General features: G+C 45.1%; 1 protein-coding gene across 4 annotated transcripts in view; it reads left to right on the top strand.

Moving 5' to 3' along the window:
* Positions 1–19,189, top strand: part of LOC137368934 (probable ATP-dependent RNA helicase DDX60) — a 141,319-nt gene that overhangs the window by 67,749 nt on the left and 54,381 nt on the right. For all 4 annotated transcript variants that reach the window (XM_068029259.1, XM_068029260.1, XM_068029258.1 and 1 more), the window contains 6 exons: positions 3–161; positions 1,505–1,654; positions 4,496–4,615; positions 6,060–6,155; positions 9,284–9,399; positions 16,619–16,761. In XM_068029259.1, coding sequence (XP_067885360.1) covers positions 3–161; positions 1,505–1,654; positions 4,496–4,615; positions 6,060–6,155; positions 9,284–9,399; positions 16,619–16,761 — 784 coding nt within the window. The remainder of the gene's footprint in view (positions 1–2; positions 162–1,504; positions 1,655–4,495; positions 4,616–6,059; positions 6,156–9,283; positions 9,400–16,618; positions 16,762–19,189) is intronic.

Raw genomic sequence — 19,189 nt, 5'->3', positions numbered from 1 at the left:
AGAAACACGGGGTGAAAACAGGACAGATGAAAGACCCCAAGTTTCCAGTTGGTCTAGGAGCAGCCCATTTCCAGCTGAAATATATGGGTCCTTATCTATTCCGGGATGAAAGGAATGATCCTGATCCTAGGGTTCAACATTTCATACCGGATACGTGGCAGGTAATGTACGGTGTTCAGTGGGAAATGGGGAATACACAGGAATGTTATGGGTCATTGCATTCCGATTGAAAATTTGAAAACTATGTGGACCTTAACCTGGATGTAAGCAGGAAGGTGCTTAACGCGTTATGCGACATTTCTCTTGCTACTGTTTTAATGGAGGTGTAAGTGCTCCTAGGTCCAGCACAGCACAGGGAGCTGAACAGGTGACAAGGCCATTAGACCCAGCGGAGCTGAGCTGAACAGATGGAACCAGTACCATCCAGTTGTCATTTTTCCCAACTAGTTCTTACATTTGTGCCTCCACTGCCCTGCTCAGTCGTCTACTCCAAGAGTTGGCATTCTTTGTGAGATGTGAAAGCTTCCTGAACCTGAGTCTCATTTCAACAACAGCTTGTCTTTGTATAGTGCCTTTAATGCAATAATATGTCCCAAGTTGCTTCACAGGGGCGTTATAAAGGAGTGCCTTAAAAGGGGAAAATAAGATAGAGAGACAGCGAGGTGTAGGGAGAGAATTCTAGAGTTTAGGGCCGAGGAAATGGAAGGCATGGCCACCAAGGGCCAAACGATTACATTGGAGGTTACTCAAGAGGCCATAACTAGTGGAGCGCAGATATCTCCGAGGGTTGTGGCTCTTCACACACTCTTCCAGAGTACCAGTCTTTTCATCTTTTGTTACTGTATCTAACTGCTTCTGAAGTAAGTTCAGGGTCTTGACATCAACCAACTGGCAACCAGTTCCAGCTGTTAAATAGCTACTAGCTCTTTACAATCATTAACCAGGACTCTCGCACTGGTGTTTTGATATAGCTGAAAGCAATATTCTGGAAAACACTTGGCAGGTCAGGCAGTTGCTATGGAGAGAGAGAGAGTTAATACTTCAGGTCAATGACCTCTCATCAGAAGTTATGCTAAATCTTTATAAAGCACTGGTTTGGTCTCAGCTAGAGCATTCTGTCCAATTCTGGGCACCACACTTTAGGAAGGATGTCAAGGCCTTGGAGAGGGTGCAGAAAAGATTTACTAGACTGGTACCAGCGATGGAAGACTTCAGTTTTATGGAGAGACTGGAGAAACTGGGATTGTTCTGCTTAAAGCAGAGAAGGTTAAGTGGAGATCAGTTAGAGTTGTTCAAAATCATAATATGTACCCCCCTCCCCCACTTAATAATGTCTCTCTTCTCCCTCCCCCATGATAACCTGACATAATGGAAACTGAGCATGTATTAATAGATAATCTCTTTCTGTACTTGTGAAACCAAACTGGAGGCTGTGAAGATTGCAAACATGAGTTTTATACCAGAGTGGTGCAATATTTTTGCGATTTTTAAAATTGTATTTCAGAGAGAGCTATTAGATGCAGTAGATAATAATGAATCTGCAGTGATTGTTGCACCAACTTCATCGGGGAAAACCTATGCGTCCTACTACTGTATGGAGAAAGTGCTAAGGACCAGTGACACTGGTGTTGTGGTGTACGTTGCACCAACCAAGGTGAGTGAACAACATTTAGTAATTGCAGAAAAGCGGTTGAGTTATAAAGAAAGAATTTATACATTTATATAGCGCTATTTATGACCTTTGGATGACTCAAAGTGCTTTACAGCCAATGAAGTACTTTTTGAAGTGCAGTCACTGTTATAATGCAGGAAATGCAGCAGCCAATTTTGCACACAGCAAGCTCCCACAAACATCAGTATGATAATGACCAGATAATCTGCCTTTTAATTATATTGTTTGAGGGATAGATATTGACCAGGACACCAGGGATATCTCCCTTGCTCTTTTTTAAAATAGTGCCATGGGATCTTTTACATCCACCCATACAGGGCTCAGAAACCAACCTGCTGGCACTCTAAATTGCAGACAAAGGTTCAGATATAGAACCGAAGCGTGTTAGAGTACAGAAAGAGATCACTTGGGCCATCAAAGTCTGCCCTGGTCTTTTTCCACATGACCCACCCAGTCTAATCCCATCCTCCCGCTCACTCTCCATAGTCTTTATTGTGTTTTTTTTCAAGGAACTACCTGGTATCCTTTCAAGAACATTAAGGAAAATCCCAAGGCTTTTTATACATATATAAAGAGCAAGAGGGTAACCAGGGAAAGGGTTGGCCCACTCAAGGACAGAGATGGGAATCTATGCGTGGAGCCAGAGGAAATGGTCGAGGTACTAAATGAGTACTTTGCATCAGTATTCACCAAGGAGAAGGACTTGGTGGATGATGAGCCTAGGGAAGGGAGTGTAGATAGTCTCAGTCATCTCATTATCAAAAAGGAGGAGGTGTTGGGTGTCTTGCAAAGCATTAAGGTAGATAAGTCCCCAGGGCCTGATGGGATCTTCCCCAGAATACTGAGAGAGGCAAGGGAAGAAATTGCTGGGGCCTTGACAGAAATCTTTGCATCCTCATTGGCTACAGGTGAGGTCCCAGAGGACTGGAGAATAGCCAATGTTGTTCCTTTGTTTAAGAAGGGTGGTAAGGATAATCCAGGAAATTATAGGCCGGTGAGCCTTACGTCAGTGGTAGGGAAACTATTAGAGAGGATTCTTCAGGACAGGATTTACTCCCATTTGGAAACAAACGAACTTATTAGCGAGAGACAGCATGGTTTTGTGAAGGGGAGGTCGTGTCTTACTAATTTGATTGAGTTTTTTGAGGAAGTGACGAAGATGATTGATGAGGGAAGGGTGGTGGATGTTGTCTATATGGACTTTAGTAAAGCCTTTGACAAGGTCCCGCATGGCAGACTGGTGCAAAAGGTGAAATCACACGGGATCAGAGGTGAGCTGGCAAGATGGATACAAAACTGGCTCAGTCACAGAAGACAGAGGGTAGCAGTGGATGGGTGCTTTTCTGAATGGAGGGATGTGTCTAGTGGTGTTCCGCAGGGATCAGTGCTGGGACCTTTGCTGTTTGTAGTATATATAAATGATTTGGAGGAAAATGTAGCTGGTCTGATTAGTAAGTTTGCGGACGACACAAAGGTTGGTGGAGTTGCGGATAATGATAAGGATCGTCAGAGGATACAGCAGGATATAGATCGGTTGGAGACTTGGGCGGAGAAATGGCAGATGGAGTTTAATCCGGACAAATGTGAGGTAATGCATTTTGGAAGGTCTAATGCAGATGGGAGGTATACAGTAAATGGCAGAACCCTTAGGAGAATTGACAGGCAGAGAGATCTGGGCGTACAGGTCCACAGGTCACTGAAAGTGGCAACGCAGGTGGATAAGGTAGTCAAGAAGGTATACGACATGCTTGCCTTCATCGGTCGGGGCATAGAGTATAAAAATTGGCAAGTCATGTTGCAGCTGTACAGAACCTTAGTTAGGCCACGCTTAGAATATTGCGTGCAATTCTGGTCGCCATACTACCAGAAGGACGTGGAGGCTTTGGAGAGGGTACAGAAGAGGTTTACCAGGATGTTGCCTGGTCTGGAGGGCATTAGCTATGCGGAGAGGTTGGAAAAAGTCGGATTGTTTTCACTGGAACGACGGAGGTGGAGGGGCGACATGATAGAGGTTTACAAAGTTATGAGCAGCATGGACAGAGTGGATAGTCAGAAGCTTTTTCCCAGGGTGGAAGAGTCAGTTACTAGGGGACATAGGTTTAAGGTGAGAGGGACAAAGTTTAGAGGGGATGTGCGAGGCAAGTTTTTTTACACAGAGGGTGGTGAGTGCCTGGAACTTGCTGCCAGGGGAGGTGGTGGAAGCAGATACGATAGCGACGTTTAAGAGACTTCTTGACAAATACACGAATAGGATGGGAATAGAGGGATATGGGACCCGGAAGTGCAGAAGGTTTTGGTTTAGGCAGGCATCAAGATCGGCGCAGGCTTGGAGGGCCAAATGGCCTGTTCCTGTGCTGTACTGTTCTTTGTTCTTATTTCAGGACTCTCCTTCAACAATGGTTTGTGGTAGAGAATTCCACATACTAACCATTCTCCATGCAAAGAAAGACGTCTTGCCTCCCCTTTGATTTCAATGGAAATGAAACAATGCGAGAGTTGTAAAATGGGTGGGAAGGAGAAGTTGAGGTAGAAGATCAGCCATGATTGTATTGAATGGAGGAGCAGGCTTGAGGGGTCGCATGACCTACTCCTGTTCCTATTTATTATGTATTATGTTCTTAAAATGGGCTACCAACTCACTATCACGGGTATGAAGCTATCACCCAACATCATCAATCTATCCCTCAATGTGTGTGCATCCATGCTTCTCCGTGCATTTTCTACACAGGATTAAAAGAGAGTGGGTTTAGCAGCTGGATTAAAATAGCTCTTCACAGAATCTCTACCCTTAAATACAGTTATATCATCTGCTCTTTTTGTTAGGCCCTTGTCAATCAGGTGGTGGCAACTGTCTACGGAAGGTTTACCAAGTCATTACCACAAGGGATGGTGGTGTGTGGATGCTTCACAAGAGACTACCGGAACCATGTTGAAAATTGTCAGGTACATTCCAGGTGCTATTACATGGTACAATGGTCAATAAGATACCTTATTTTTCCATTCATGGGATGTGGCCGTCGCTGGCCAAGCCAGCATTTATTGCCCATCCCTAATTGCCCTTGAGAAGGTGGTGGTGAGCTGCCTTCTTGAACCACTGCAGTCCATGTGGTGTAGGTGCACCCACAGTTGTCAGATTACAACTTACAACTTCAAGGTAGAAAAATCATAATTAGTATGTTCTGAATTAAATTACTTTTTGAAATAATTGTTCTTGGGAGGTGGGCCACACTGCCCATCCTAGTTTCCCTGACAGTGTTGTGGTGGGGTGGGGATCAACCATATAGTGTGGGACTGGAGTCACATGCAGACCTAGACTGGGTATGGGTAACTGGTTATATTCCAATTGGGTTTGTATAGCAATCTGATATCTTGGTAATTTAATCTGATTTAAACAAATTCAATTTCTCAATGTGCCATCCCGAGAGAATGAGCTCAGCATCTCTGGGTTGCTAATCCACTCCATTAACCACGAGGCTACTTTATTCATAACATTTATCTTAACTGACTCATTGATAGTAACAAGAGGAAAACAAATTCGTGAGGATGATCCGCTGTAAGTCTGGTCAAGTCGCATTAAATCTAACAACAGCAAAGTACAGTATTAATAGAAAATAAATAGAGATAACACCAGGAACTTATATATATTTAGCACTTTTGACCTAGAAAACATCCCAAGGTGCTGCACTGCAGTGTCATCAGGCAAATTTTGACAATGAGCCTAAGGCAGAGACATTAGCACTGGTAACCAAAGGCTTGGTCAAAGAGATAAGTTTTAAAGAGCATCTTAGGATCATAGAATCATAGTGACTTATTGCATGGAAAGAAGCCATTCGGTCCCTTGACTCTGTGCTGGGGCTCTTAGAAAGAGTAGTTGTGCTTAGTCCCAAATCCCTGCTTTTTATCCTTAACTCTGTAAGTTCCTCATCCTGAAGTACCTGTACAACTCCCTTTTAAAACTACTTATGGACGCGAGGGAGGTAGAGGAGCGGAGTGGTTTAGGGAAAGAATTCCAAAGCTTAGGACCTAGACAACTTAATGCACAGCTGCCAGTAATTGGGTGAGGGAAGTGGAGGATGCACAAGAAGCCAGTGTTGGAGGAATGCACAGTTTTTGGAGGTTCAAAGGACTAGAGGAAGCTACAGTGATGGGGAGGGGTGAGGCTCTGGAAGGATTTGTACTTGAGGCTTAGAATTTTAAAATGGAGGTGCTCAGGGACCTGGAGTAGGTTGGCTAGCATGGGGTGATGCAATGGGACTTGGTCTGAGTTGGAATACGGGAAGCAGAGTTATGGATGAGCACAGGTTAATGGAGGGTGAAAGATTAGTTGTAAACAATGGTGAATTCTGTTTTCTATCGGAAATTCTGATGATATATTCTTTGACTACAGGTCCTTGTTACAGTCCCGCAGTGTTTAGAAATTCTCCTACTGTCTCCTCATCTGCAAGATTGGACAAAAAGGATGAAATATGTGATTTTCGATGAGGTGAGAAACTAAATTGCTCAATAAGTTGCAGAATAATAACTGCTGTATGGATCATTTGAAGCTAGTTTGAAAGCTGCATGGTTTCAAATATTTGCAGCACAGAAAAAGGCTGGTTGCCCAACAGGTCCAACTAGTGTTAACGCTCCACATGAGCCTCCTCCAACCCTCATCAGCATAACCTTCTATTCCTTTCCCCCTCATATGTTTATCTAGCTTCCTCTTAAATGTATTTATACTATTCACCTCAACTACTGAGTTCCAAATTCTGGGTAAATTCCCTATTGGATATTTTTGTGACTATTGTATGTTTATCTCCCATAGTTCTGGTCTCACCCACAATGGAAACATTTCTCGATGTCTATCCTGTCAAAACCCTTTCATTATTGGAATTTAAATTTCACCAACTGCCATGGTGCGATTTGAACCCATGTATTAGCCTGGGCCCCTGGATTACTAGTTTAGTGACTTTAGCACTACACCACCAACTTCCCATGATTCGATTCAATTAATAAAAAAAAATCTGGAATTGAAAGGTACTCTCAGTAATGGTGCCATGAAACTATAATCGATTGTTGTAAAACCCACCTGGTTCAGTCATGTCCTTTTGGGAAGGAAATCTGTCGTCCTTTCCTGGTCTGGCCAACATGTGACTCCAGACCCACAGCAATGTGGTTGTTGACTCTTAACCTCCCTCTGAAATGGTTGAGCAAGCCACTCAGTTCAAGGGCAATTAGGGATGGGCAACAAAAGCTGGCCTTGCCAGCGACACCTGTATTCTGTGGAGTTTCAAAGAATGAGAGGTCATCTCACTGAAACTTACAAAATTCTTACAGGGCGTGACAGGGTGGATGTTTCCCCTGGCTGGTGGGTCCAGAACCAGGGGAGATAATCTCAGAATAAGGGGTAAGCCATTTAAGACTGAAATGGGGAGGAATTTCCTCACTCAGAGGGTGGTGATTCTTTGGAATTCTCTACCCCAGAGGGCACTGGGAACTTAATCATTGAACATGTTCAAGACAGAAATCGATGGATATCTGGATACTAATGGCATCAAGGGGGTATGGGAATAGCGTGGGAAAATGGTGTTGAGGTAGATGATCAGCCATGATCTAACTGGATGGCCTACTCCTGCTCCTATTTGCTATGTTCCGATGAAAGAGAAGAAAAAATCATCTTAAGGACCTCTATCAAGTTACCCCTCAGCCTTCTCTTTTCTAGAGAGAAGAACCCCAGCCTATTCAATCTTTCCTAATAGTTTTAATCTCCAGTTCTGGTATCATTCTGGCCTTTGCTTTACTGTGTGTGATAATAATTCTGTATAAGATTCCTAATCTGTGTGCCATTTGCTCAGCTCAGCTGAGGCTTGCAATAATCGGGCTTAAAGTCCATTGACTAGGGAGGAGCATATTGGGCAGGGTTCCTGCTCCTGGTAACCAGCCAACTGAAACCCTGCTGGAAAAAAAAATGTTATGTGTACATGTTATACATAACCATTAAAATATGCAAACAAGCCATTCAGCCAACCAGTCTGTACTGGTATTTACCCTCCTTGAGCGCAAATATTTCTAATCCCATTTACCCACCCTATTCCCATTTGCCATCAACATCTTGTCCATCCACCGCCTCTCCAATCTAATCTTTGCTCTTGGTGCAGTTTCTGCCTCTATCATGAACCCTGCAAGTAAATTTCACAACCTTATAATTCTCTGTGTAAATAGGTTTCTCATGCCCTCTCTTTGAAATCATTTTACATTTAATCATATATTATAGCCCCTCATTCTTGGTGCCTCAACTACTGGAAATACACAGCATTTGCAGCCCTGAAACAGGCCATTCAGCCCTATGCTGGTGTTTAGGGCCCACACGAGCTGCCTCCCACTCTATTTACTTCAACTCACCCTAGATACATGGAAGGAGTCTGATCCTATGTACTCTGTCTAGCTGAATCATAGAATCATGGAATCATGCAGCACAGAAGGAGGCCATTCAGCCCACCAACTCCATGCTGGCTCTCCAAGGAGCTATGCAGTCGTCCCACTCCCTGGCTCAATTCCCATAGCCCTGTAAGTCTATTTCTCTCAGGTGCCCATTCGACTTCCTCTTGAAGTCAGTGATCATCTCTGCTTTCACCACCCTTGTGGGCAGTGAGTTCCAGGTCATTAACACTCGCTGCTTAAAAAGTTCTTCCTCATATTCCCCCTGCATCTCTTGCCCAAAACCTTCAATCTGTGTCCCCTAGTCCTTGTACCATTAGTTAATGGGAACAGCTTTTCCTTGTCTAACTTATCTAAGGAGAACAAACCCAGCTTTTCCAACCTGACTGTGTATCTAAAATATTCCATCCCTGGACATCTCATCTGCCCCACCCTCTCAAGGACTCTCATATCCTTCCTGAAGGGCAGCAGATGCATGGGAACACCACCACCTGCAAGTTCCCCTCCAAGTCACACACCATCCTGCCTTGGAACTATATCGCCGTTCCTTCACTGTCGCTGGGTCAAAATCCTGGAACTCCCTTCCTAGCAGCACTGTGGGTGTACCTACCCCACATGGACAGCAGCGGTTCAAGAAGGCAGCTCACCACCATCTTCTAAAGGACAATTAGGGATGGGCAATAAATGCTGGCCGAGTTGGCAACACCCACATCCCAAAAGAAAAGCTGGTTTTCATTAATTAATTGAATTTAAATCCCACTAGCTGCCATGGCAAGATTTGAATCTGGGTCTCCAGGACATTAGCCTGGGCCTCTGGTTTACTAGTCCAGCAACATTACCCCTGCACCACCATGTCTCCTTTGCCACAGCAATACTGAAGGAACGGTGTTATATTTCCAACCAGTGCAAGAAATGTGGTGAAAATCATCAAAATGGAATGTCTGATGTGACTGAGTGTATTGTGGACAATTAAGACAGGTCAATAAATGAGAGTAGGCCATTCAGCCCCTCAAAGCCATTCTTTCATTCAGTCAGCTCATGGTGGATCTCTATCTTAACCCCATCTGCCTACCTTGGTTCCATATCCCTTAATACCTGATAAAATTATCCTTTAATCGTTCTTTCCATTCCCTCTTCACTGAGTAACTGAGAAGAACTGATGTGAAACAATGACCTGTTATCTTTGTGTTACAGGTTCACTGTTTGGGTGGAGAAATTGGTGCAGAAGTCTGGGAACATCTCTTGGTGATAATCCGGTGTCCTTTTCTAGCTTTGTCAGCGACCATCAGCAATCCAGAAGACCTGACTGAGTAATTTGGCATTCAACCATTTCATGTTTATATGAGCTCCGATAACGAACCATACCGTTTCATGTCATGTTTAATTTCTGTTCAGTAGAGACTCAGCCCTCACTTAACCCAATTATACATATTTCACCATTTTGTTCAGCCTTCAAAAAAAAGGGAGATGAAGAGAATTTTTTGTTCAGGCAGCGAGTTATTATGATCTGGAGTTCACTGCCTGAAAGGGTGATGGAAGAAGATTCAATAATAACTTTGAAAAGGGAATTGGAAAAGGAAGCATTTGCAGGGCTATGGGGAAAGAACAAGGGAGTGGACTAATTAGATAGCTCTTTCAAAGAGCTGGCACAGGTATGATGGGCCAAATGGCTAACAACACAAATTGTAGTCTGTTGCCAATTATCTTCAACCTGTGCCCTTTGGTTGCCAATTCTTCTGCCAGTGAAAACAATTTCTACTTTATCAAAACACCTCATAATTTTGAATACCACTATTGAATCTCCCTTTAACCTTTTCTGTTCTAAAGCACACTGGAGAAGGTGCACAAAAGATTGAGAAGGTTGATCCCAGAACTGAGATTACAACTTTCAGGAAAGACTGAACAGGCTGGAGCTCTTTTCTCTAGAAAAGAGAAAGCTGAGGTGACCTTTAAATTTATACAAAGGCCTGGTCCAGATGACTTGCATCCCAGGTTGCTAAAGGAAGTGGGGTTGGAGATAACGGAAGGGCTTGCCATAATCTTTCAATCTTCCCTGGATATGGAGGAAGTGCCAGAGGACTGGACAGTGACAAATGTGACACCCATATTCAAGAAAGGGTGTAAGGACATTCCTGGTAACTAAAGGCCAGTTAGTGAACATCAGTGGTGGGTAAGGTTTTAGAAACAGTAATCAGAAAAAAATCAGCAGGTACTTGGAGAGGTTTGAGTTAACGAAGGAGAGCCAGCATGGCTTGATTAATTGAATTTTTTGAAGAACAGTGAAGGGAATGCAATGGATGTCGTCTATGTGCATTTTAACAATGCATTTGACAAAGTGCCACATAAAAGGCTGGTTAACAAAATTGAGCTCATGGATTAGGATGGTCAGTGTCCCACTGGATAAAAAAATGGTTAAGGACTGAAAAGAGCAAGTCGTAATAAATGGTTGTTTTTTTCAGACTGGAGGATGGGAGACAGTGGTGTGCCACAAGGGTTAGTGCTAGGACCATTGCTTTTTTGATAGATATACTTGGATATTGGAACACAGAGGAAAATTTCAAAATCTGGAGGAGTGGCAGACAGTGAGGATGATATGATATGGCAAAGAAACCTCCTTCTGATTACCACCTACTGCCCCCCCTCAGCTGATGAATCAGTACTCCTCCATGTTGATCACCACTTGGAGGAAGCACTGAGCACGGCAAGGGTGCAGAATGTACTCTGGGTGGGGGACTTCAATGTCCATCACCAACAGTGGTTTGGTAGCACCACTATTGACCGAGCTGGTCGAGTCCTAAAGGACATAGCTGCTTGACTGGGTCTGCAGCAGGTGGTGAGGAAACTAACAAGAGGGAAAAATATACTTGACCTCGTCCTCACCAGTCTGCCTACCGCAGATGCATCTGTCCATGACCGTATTGATAGGAATGACCACAGCACAGTCCTTGTGGAGATGAAGTCCTGTCTTCCCATTGAGGATACACTCCATCGTGTTGTGTGGCACTACCACCTTGCTAAATGGGATAGATTTCGAACAGATCTAGCAATGCAAAACTGGGCATCCATGAGGTGCTGTGGGCCATCAGCAGCAGCAGACTTGTACTCAACCACAATCTGTAACCTCATGGCCCAGCATATTCCCCACTCTACCATTACCATCAAGCCAGGAGACCAACCCTGGTTCAATGAAGACTGCCGGAGGGCATGCCAGGAGCAGCACCAGGCATACCTCAAAATGAGGTGTCAACCTGGTGAAGCTACAACCCAGGATTACTTGCATGCCAAACTGCGTAAGCAGCATGCAATAGTCAGAGCTAAGCAATCCCATAACCAACGGATCAGATCTAAGCTCTGCAGTCCTGCCACATCCAGTCATGAATGGTGGTGGACAATTAAACAAATAACTGGAGGAGGTGGCTCCACAAATATCTCCATCCGCAATGATGGGGGAGCCCAGCACATCAATGCGAAAGACAAGGCTGAAGCATTTGCAACAATCTTCAGCCAGAAGTGCCGAGTGGGTGATCCAAATTGGCCTCCTCCTGAAGTCCCCACCATCACAGATGCCAATGTTCAGCCGATTCGATTCACTCCGCATGACATCAAGAAATGACTGAATGCACTGGATACTGCAAAGGCTATGGGCCCTGACAATATTCCGGCAATAGTACTGAAGACCTGTGCTTCTGAACTTGCCGCGCCCCTAGCCAGGATGTTTCAGTACAGCTACAACACTGGCATCTGCCCGACAATGTGGAAAATTGCCCAGGTATGTCCTGTACACAAAAAGCAGGACAAGTCCAATCCGGCCAATTACCGCCCTATTAGTCTGCTCTCAATCATCAGTAAAGTGATGGAAGGGGTCATCGACAGTGCTATTGTGTGGCACTTGTTTAGCAATAACCTGCTCAGTGATGCTCAGTTTGGGTTCTGCCAGGGCCACTCAGCTCCTGACCTCATTACAGCCATGGTTCAAGCGTGGACAAAAGAGCTGAACTCAAGAGGTGATGTGAGAGTGACTGCCCTTGACATCAAGGCAGCATTTGACCGAGTATGGCATCATGGAGCCCGAGCAAAACTGAAGTCAATGGGAATCGGGGGAAAACTCTCTGTTGGTTGGAGTCAACGGAGGATGGTTGTGGTTGTTGGAGGTCGATCATCTGAGCTCAAGGACATCACTGCAAGTGTTCCTCAGTGTAGTGTCCTAGGCCCAACCATCTTCAGCTGCTTCAATGACCTTCCTTCAATCATAAGGTCAGAAGTGGGGATGTTTGCTGACGTTTGCACAATGTTCAGCACCATTTGCGTGCGACTCCTCAGATACTGAAGCAGTCCGTGTAGAAATACAGCAAGACGTGGACAACATCCAGGCTTGGGCTGATAAGTGGCAAGTAACATTCATGCCACACAAGTGCCAGGCAATGACCATCTCCAACAAGAGAGAATCTAACCATCTCCCTGTGATATTCAATGGCATTACGATCACCGAATCTCCCACTATCAACATCCTGGGGGTTACCATTGACCTGACTTCAGTAGCAATATATATACCATGGCTACAAGAGCAGGTCAGAGGCTAGGACTCCTGCGGCGAGTCACTCGCCTCCTGACCCTCCAAAGCCTGTCCACCATCTACAAGGCACAAGTCAGGAGTTTGATGGAATACGCTCCAACAACACTCAAGTAGCTCGACACCCTCCAGGACAAACAGCCCACTTGATTGGCACACCATCTACAAACATTCACTCCCTCCACCCCCGATGCACAGTGGCAGCAGTGTGTACCATCTACAAGATGCACTGCAACAACTGACCAAGGCTCCTCAGGCAGCACCTTCCAAACTCACAACCTCTTCCATCTAGAAGGACAAGGCAGTAGATGCATGGGAACACCACCACTTGCACGTTCCCCTCCAAGTCACACACCATCCTGACTTGGAACTATATTGCCGTTCTTTCACTGTCGCTGGGTCAAAATCCTGGAACTCCCTTCCTAACAGCACTGTTGGATACCTACCCCACACAGACTGCAGCAGTTCAAGAGGCAGCTCACCACCACCTTCTCAAGGGCAGTTAGGGATGGGCAATAAATGCAGGCCTTGTCAGCGACACTCTCATCCCATTAACGAATATAAAGAAAACACCTGCAACAGGAGATAGACCAGCGGAATGGGCAGACACGTGGCCAATGGAATTGAATACAGAAAAGTGTTAGGTGATGCATTTTGACAGAAGAGATAGGGAGAGGCAATATAGACTAAATGGCAGAGTTCTAAAGAGTGTACATAAAGAACAAAGATAATTACAGCACAGGAACAGGCCCTTCGGCCCTCCAAGCCTGCGCCGATCCAGATCCTCTCTCTAAACATGTCGCCTATTTTCTAAGGTTCTGTATCTCTTTTCTTCCTGCCCATTCATGTATCTGTCTAGATACATCTTAAAAGACTCCATCGTGCCCGCATCTACCACCTCCGCTGGCAATGCGTTCCAGGTGCCCACCACCCTCTGCGTAAAGAACTTTCCACGCATATCCCCCCTAAACTTTTCCCCTTTCACTTTGAACTCGTGTCCTCTAGTAATTGAAACCCCCACTCTGGGAAAAAGCCTCTTGCTATCCACCCTGTCTATACCTCTCATGATTTTGTACACCTCAATCAGGTCCCCCCTCAACCTCCGTCTTTCTAATGAAAATAATCCTAATCTGCTCAACCTCTCTTCATAGCTAGCGCCCTCCATACCAGGCAACATCCTGGTGAACCTCCTCTGCACCCTCTCCAAAGCATCCACATCCTTTTGATAATGTGGCGACCAGAACTGTACGCAGTATTCCAAATGTGGCCGAACCAAAGTCCTATACAACTGTAACATGACCTGCCAACTCTTGTACTCAATGCCCCGTCCGATGAAGGAAAGCATGCCGTATGCCTTCTTGACCACTCTATTTACCTGCGTTGCCACCTTCAGGGAACAGTGGACCTGAACACCCAAATCTCTCTGGACATCAATTTTCCCCAGGACTTTTCCATTTACTGTATAGTTCACTCTTGAATTGGATCTTCCAAAATGCATCACCTCGCATTTGCCCTGATTGAACTCCATCTGCCATTTCTCTGCCCAACTCTCCAATCTATCTATATTCTGCTGTATTCTCTGACAGTCCCCTTCACTATCTGCTACTCCACCAATCTTAGTGTCGTCTGCAAATTTGCTAATCAGTCCACCTATACTTTCCTCCAAATCATTAATGTATATCACAAACAACAGTGGTCCCAGCACGGATCCCTGTGGAACACCACTGGTCACACGTCTCCATTTTGAGAAACTCCCTTCTACTGCTACTCTCTGTCTCCTGTTGCCCAGCCAGTTCTTTATCCATCTAGCTAGTACACCTTGGACCCCAAGCGCCTTCACTTTCTCCATCAGCCTGCCATGGGGAACCTTATCAAACGCCTTACTGAAGTCCATGTATATGACATCGACAGCCCTTCCCTCATCAATCAACTTTGTCACTTCCTCAAAGAATTCTATTAAGTTGGTAAGACATGACCTTCCCTGCACAAAACCATGTTGCCTATCACTGATGAGCCCATTTTCTTCCAAATGGGAATAGATCCTATCCCTCAGTATCTTCTCCAGCAGCTTCCCTACCACTGACGTCAGGCTCACCGGTCTATAATTACCTGGATTATCCCTGCTACCCTTCTTAAACAAGGGGACAACATTTGCAATTCTCCAGTTGTCCGGGACCTCACCCGTGTTTAAGGATGCTGCAAAGATATCTGTTAAGGCCCCAGCTATTTCCTCTCTCGCTTCCCTCAGTAACCTGGGATAGATCCCATCCGGACCTGGGGACTTGTCCACCTTAATGCCCTTTAGAATACCCAACACTTCCTCCCTCCTTATGCCAACTTGACCTAGAGTAATCAAACATCTGTTCCTAACCTCAACATCCGTCATGTCCCTCTCCTCGGTGAATACCGATGCAAAGTACTCGTTTAGAATCTCACCCATTTTCTCTGAGTCCAAGCATAACATTCCTCCTTTGTCCTTTAGTGGGCCAATCCTTTCTCTAGTTACCCTCTTTCTCCTTATATATGAATAAAAGGCTTTGGGATTTTCCTTAACCCTGTTTGCTAAAGATATTTCATGACCCCTTTTAGCCCTCTTAATTCCTCGTTTCAGATTGGTCCTACATTCCCGATATTCTTTCAAAGCTTCGTCTTTCATCAGCCGCCTAGACCTTATGTATGCTTCCTTTTTCCTCTTAGCTAGTCTCACAATTTCACCTGTCATCCATGGTTCCCTAATCTTGCCATTTCTATCCCTCATTTTCACAGGAACATGTCTCTCCTGCACGCTAATCAACCTCTCTTTAAAAGCCTCCCACATATCACATGTGGATTTACCTTCAAACAGCTGCTCCCAGAGGGACCTCAGGGTTCATGTGTATCGATCTTTGACGGTGGCAGGACATATTGAGAGAGTAGTTTGCAAAGCATATGTGGTCTTCCGTTTCATAAATAGAGATATTGAGTACAAAAGCAGGGAAATTATGCTGAACCTTTATCAAACCCTGGTTAGACAAAAAATGGAGTATTACATCCAGTTGTGCTCACCACACTTTAGGAAGGATGTGAGGGTCCTTGAGAGGGTGCAGAGGAGATTTACCAGAATGGTTCCAGGGATGAGGGATTTTAGCTACAAGGTTAGGTTTGAGAAACTGGGGTTGTTTTCCTTGGAGCAAAGGAGATTGAGCGGAGATCTGAGAGAGGTGTACAAGATTATTACAGGTTTCGATAAGGTAAACAAATAAAAGCTGTTCCCATTAGCTGATGGTACAAGGACGAGGGGGCACAGATTTAAGGTTTTGGGCAAGAGATGCAGAGGGAATGTGAGGAAGATCTTTTTTACACAGTGAGTGGTAATGACTAGGAACACGCTGCTTATGAGGGTGGTGGAAGTGGAGACGATGAATGATTTCAAAATTTGGATGGGCACATGAAAGAAATAAATTTGCAGGGCTACGGGATAAAGCAGGGGAATGGGACTGACTGGATTGCTCTACAGAGAACTAGCATGGACTTGATGGGCCAAATCGCCTCCTTCTGTACTGTAATGACTCTATGACTGTATGATAGGGTAGAGAAGATGTTTCCACTTGTGGGGGAGTCCAAAGCTATGGGCCAAAAATGTAAGATAGTCACTAATAAATTCAATAAAGAATTCAGGAGAAACCTCTTTACCGAGAGAGTGGTGAGAATGTGGAACTTGCTATAACCGGGAGTAGTTCAGGTGAATAGCACCAATGCCTTTATGGAGAAGCTAGGTAAACACAAGATGGAGAAAGGAATAGAAAGATATGCTGATCGGGTTAGATGCCATAGGGTGGGTGGAGGCTCTTGTGGAGCATAAACACCAGCATAGACCAGTTGGACCGAATGGCCTGTTTTTATGCTGCAAATTCTATATATAGACAGAAATCCCATGAACTTTTTAATAAGGACCTCTAACCGTGCCTTATTATCAACAGATGGCTACAATCGGTGAAGACGTATTGGGAAAGAGTGGAAAGAAGTTTAGAGGAACCTTCTTCAACGAGCACGAGCCAAAAAAGCAAAAGAAAGCAACAGGTTGAAGTTGGCAAAGGGGGCCAGTCCTTCAAAGTGAGACTAGGTACTGACACCAACAAGGAAGACATGTCAAAAAAAAGGCAGCGTTACTTAGCACAACTTTCCCGCATGTACCCATGTGCTTCCAATTCTTATTGTCCTTCATTGCAGTGAAAATATTTAGAACCAGAACCCTGCAGTTTTGCTACTGCTGGATAGAAATCACACTGCTCAAGCTTAGTGTAAGTAAGACAGACTTGTATGTTGTGACAGTGTTCTGAAGTGGAGCAGTATCTATCTTGGGCATTCTCTAAAAGAGACAAAAAGACTTAGGTTTATGTGGCACCTTGTTCTGGCACTCACATACAGCTAGTCACTTTGAAATGCAGTAAATAATCTGTAGGCAAATGTGGGAGCCATTTCGGAAGCAGTAATTGGATCTGTCACCAGTCCCTCTCTCTGGTAGCGCTGATTAAGGGGGGAATGTTGGCTGGGAAATCCAAGAGAATTTCCTAAGATAAGAGCAAGATGCCGGAACACTGAAATGAGAACAGAAAATGCCAGAAATAGTCAACAGCTCTGGCAGCATCTATGGAGAAAGAAGCAGAGTTAACGGCCTGGATCGGCAGAGGCCATAAAAGATGGTAGCCTGCACGTGCAGACGTTACTCCATGGAGCCGCTGTGATATTATACGCAGTGATTCATTACATGGCTGGGGCGGACTGTCCCACCCCCCGATGACGGGGGAGGGGACTGGCGATCCGTCTCCGGTTCCACTGTGCCGGCGCCATTTTTAAAGGGCTTCCAGCCCTAAAATTGAATTTCAATATTTAAAGAAATAGGCACGTTAAAATTTATTTGAATAATGAAAGAAATGTTTCCGTCACCTCTCCCACCTCCCCATATCCATTTACTTCATTCCTTGCCCTCTCACCCCACAAAATATTTACCTCAAGCACCTGACCTTCCCCCCCGCCGCACTTTTACCTTCAACCCCTTCCCACCATCCCCTTCACCAATCGGAATCGTTTTCCCCATTCCCCCCCACCTCCTGCACTGAAATAGTTTCCATGCTTCCCCCCGTCCCCACCAGTGTCCCGCATCGGAGATCCGACTGCACGGCAGTGATGGCTGCCGCCACCAACATGGCACCGGAACAGATGGCAGGAGCGGCTAAGTATTTAATTCAATCATTTTCATACGTTTAAATATTTATATTTCAGCTCCGTTGGCGAGCGGCGGTGGGGGGGGGCCGCTCGAGGCCTCGCCGCCACCAGCAACATAGGGCCAGGCCTTCCCGCCGTCAAGGCCCGTGGCGGGCCTCTCCGGGAGGCATTTTCCGGGCCCCTCCCCACCTCAACCCCCTACATCGGTGGGTCAGTACAATCCAGCCCCAGGTTTCAGCTCTGCGACCCTTCATCAGGAGAATATCCTGCTCTTCTTCAAATTGTGGTGTGGGATCTTTGCAATCTATCTGATGGGACCATCGTTCAACATATTTAATGGTGTTTAACATAATGAAAGAGTTTTATAGGATAGATATAGAGCAAATATTTCCACTGGTGGGTAACACCAAAACTAAGGGCCATAAATGTAAGATAGCCACTAATAATTCCAATATGGAATTCAGGAAGAACTTCTTTACCCATGGGGTGTAAAGAATGTGGAACAAGCAACACAAGGAGTAGTTGAGGAGAATAGCACAGATGGATTTAAGAGGAAACTGGAAAAGGTAGAGAAAGTAATGAAAAAGGCTAATGGAATGCTGGCTTTTATATCTAGAGGATTAGAATACAACAAGGTAGATGTTCTGCTTGAGCTATACAAAGCCCTGGTTAGAACACACCTGGAGTTACTGTGAGCGGTTCTGACCACCACACTTTAGGAAGAATATATTGGCCTCGGAGGATGTGCAGTGTAAATTTACCAGAATGATACCTGGACACCAAGGGTTAAATTACAAGGAGAGATTACACAAACTAGAGACGTATTCCTGGAATTTAGAAGGTTAAGGGGTGATTTAATTGAAATGTTCAAGGTATTAAGGGAAACAGATAGGGTAGATAGAGAGAAACTATTTCTGCTGGTTGAGGAGACTAGAACTAGCAGGTATAGTCAAAACATTAGAGCCAGACCTTCTGAAGTGAAATTAAGGGCTGAATTTTATTAGCGTGCCGCACATTGCGGCGGCGCCCTTCAAATTCGGCAGCCTTCCGACATGGAAACGCTGCCACTGAGCCCCCGCGATATTTCGTGCGGGGTCTCATTTCAATGGAGGGGCGGAGCGAGTGCCACAGATGACGTAGAGTGGGAGGCCGCTCCATCCCTGGCAATGGCGTCCGGTGCCACCGCGCAGGCGCTGGCGCCATTTTTAAAGGGCTTCAAGCCCTTAGCAAAAATTTAAATTTTTAAAGGAACTTACTTTTCATTTGCTTGTAAAAACTAATTAGAAGATGGAGGCCCTTTCCTAACACCACCAACTCCACCCCCC

The sequence above is a fragment of the Heterodontus francisci genome, chromosome 4, assembly GCF_036365525.1.
Source record: "Heterodontus francisci isolate sHetFra1 chromosome 4, sHetFra1.hap1, whole genome shotgun sequence".
Taxonomy (NCBI): Eukaryota; Metazoa; Chordata; class Chondrichthyes; order Heterodontiformes; family Heterodontidae; genus Heterodontus; species Heterodontus francisci.
The sequence above is the reverse complement of the archived record's forward strand: the minus strand, read 5'-3'. Positions and strand labels throughout refer to the sequence as shown.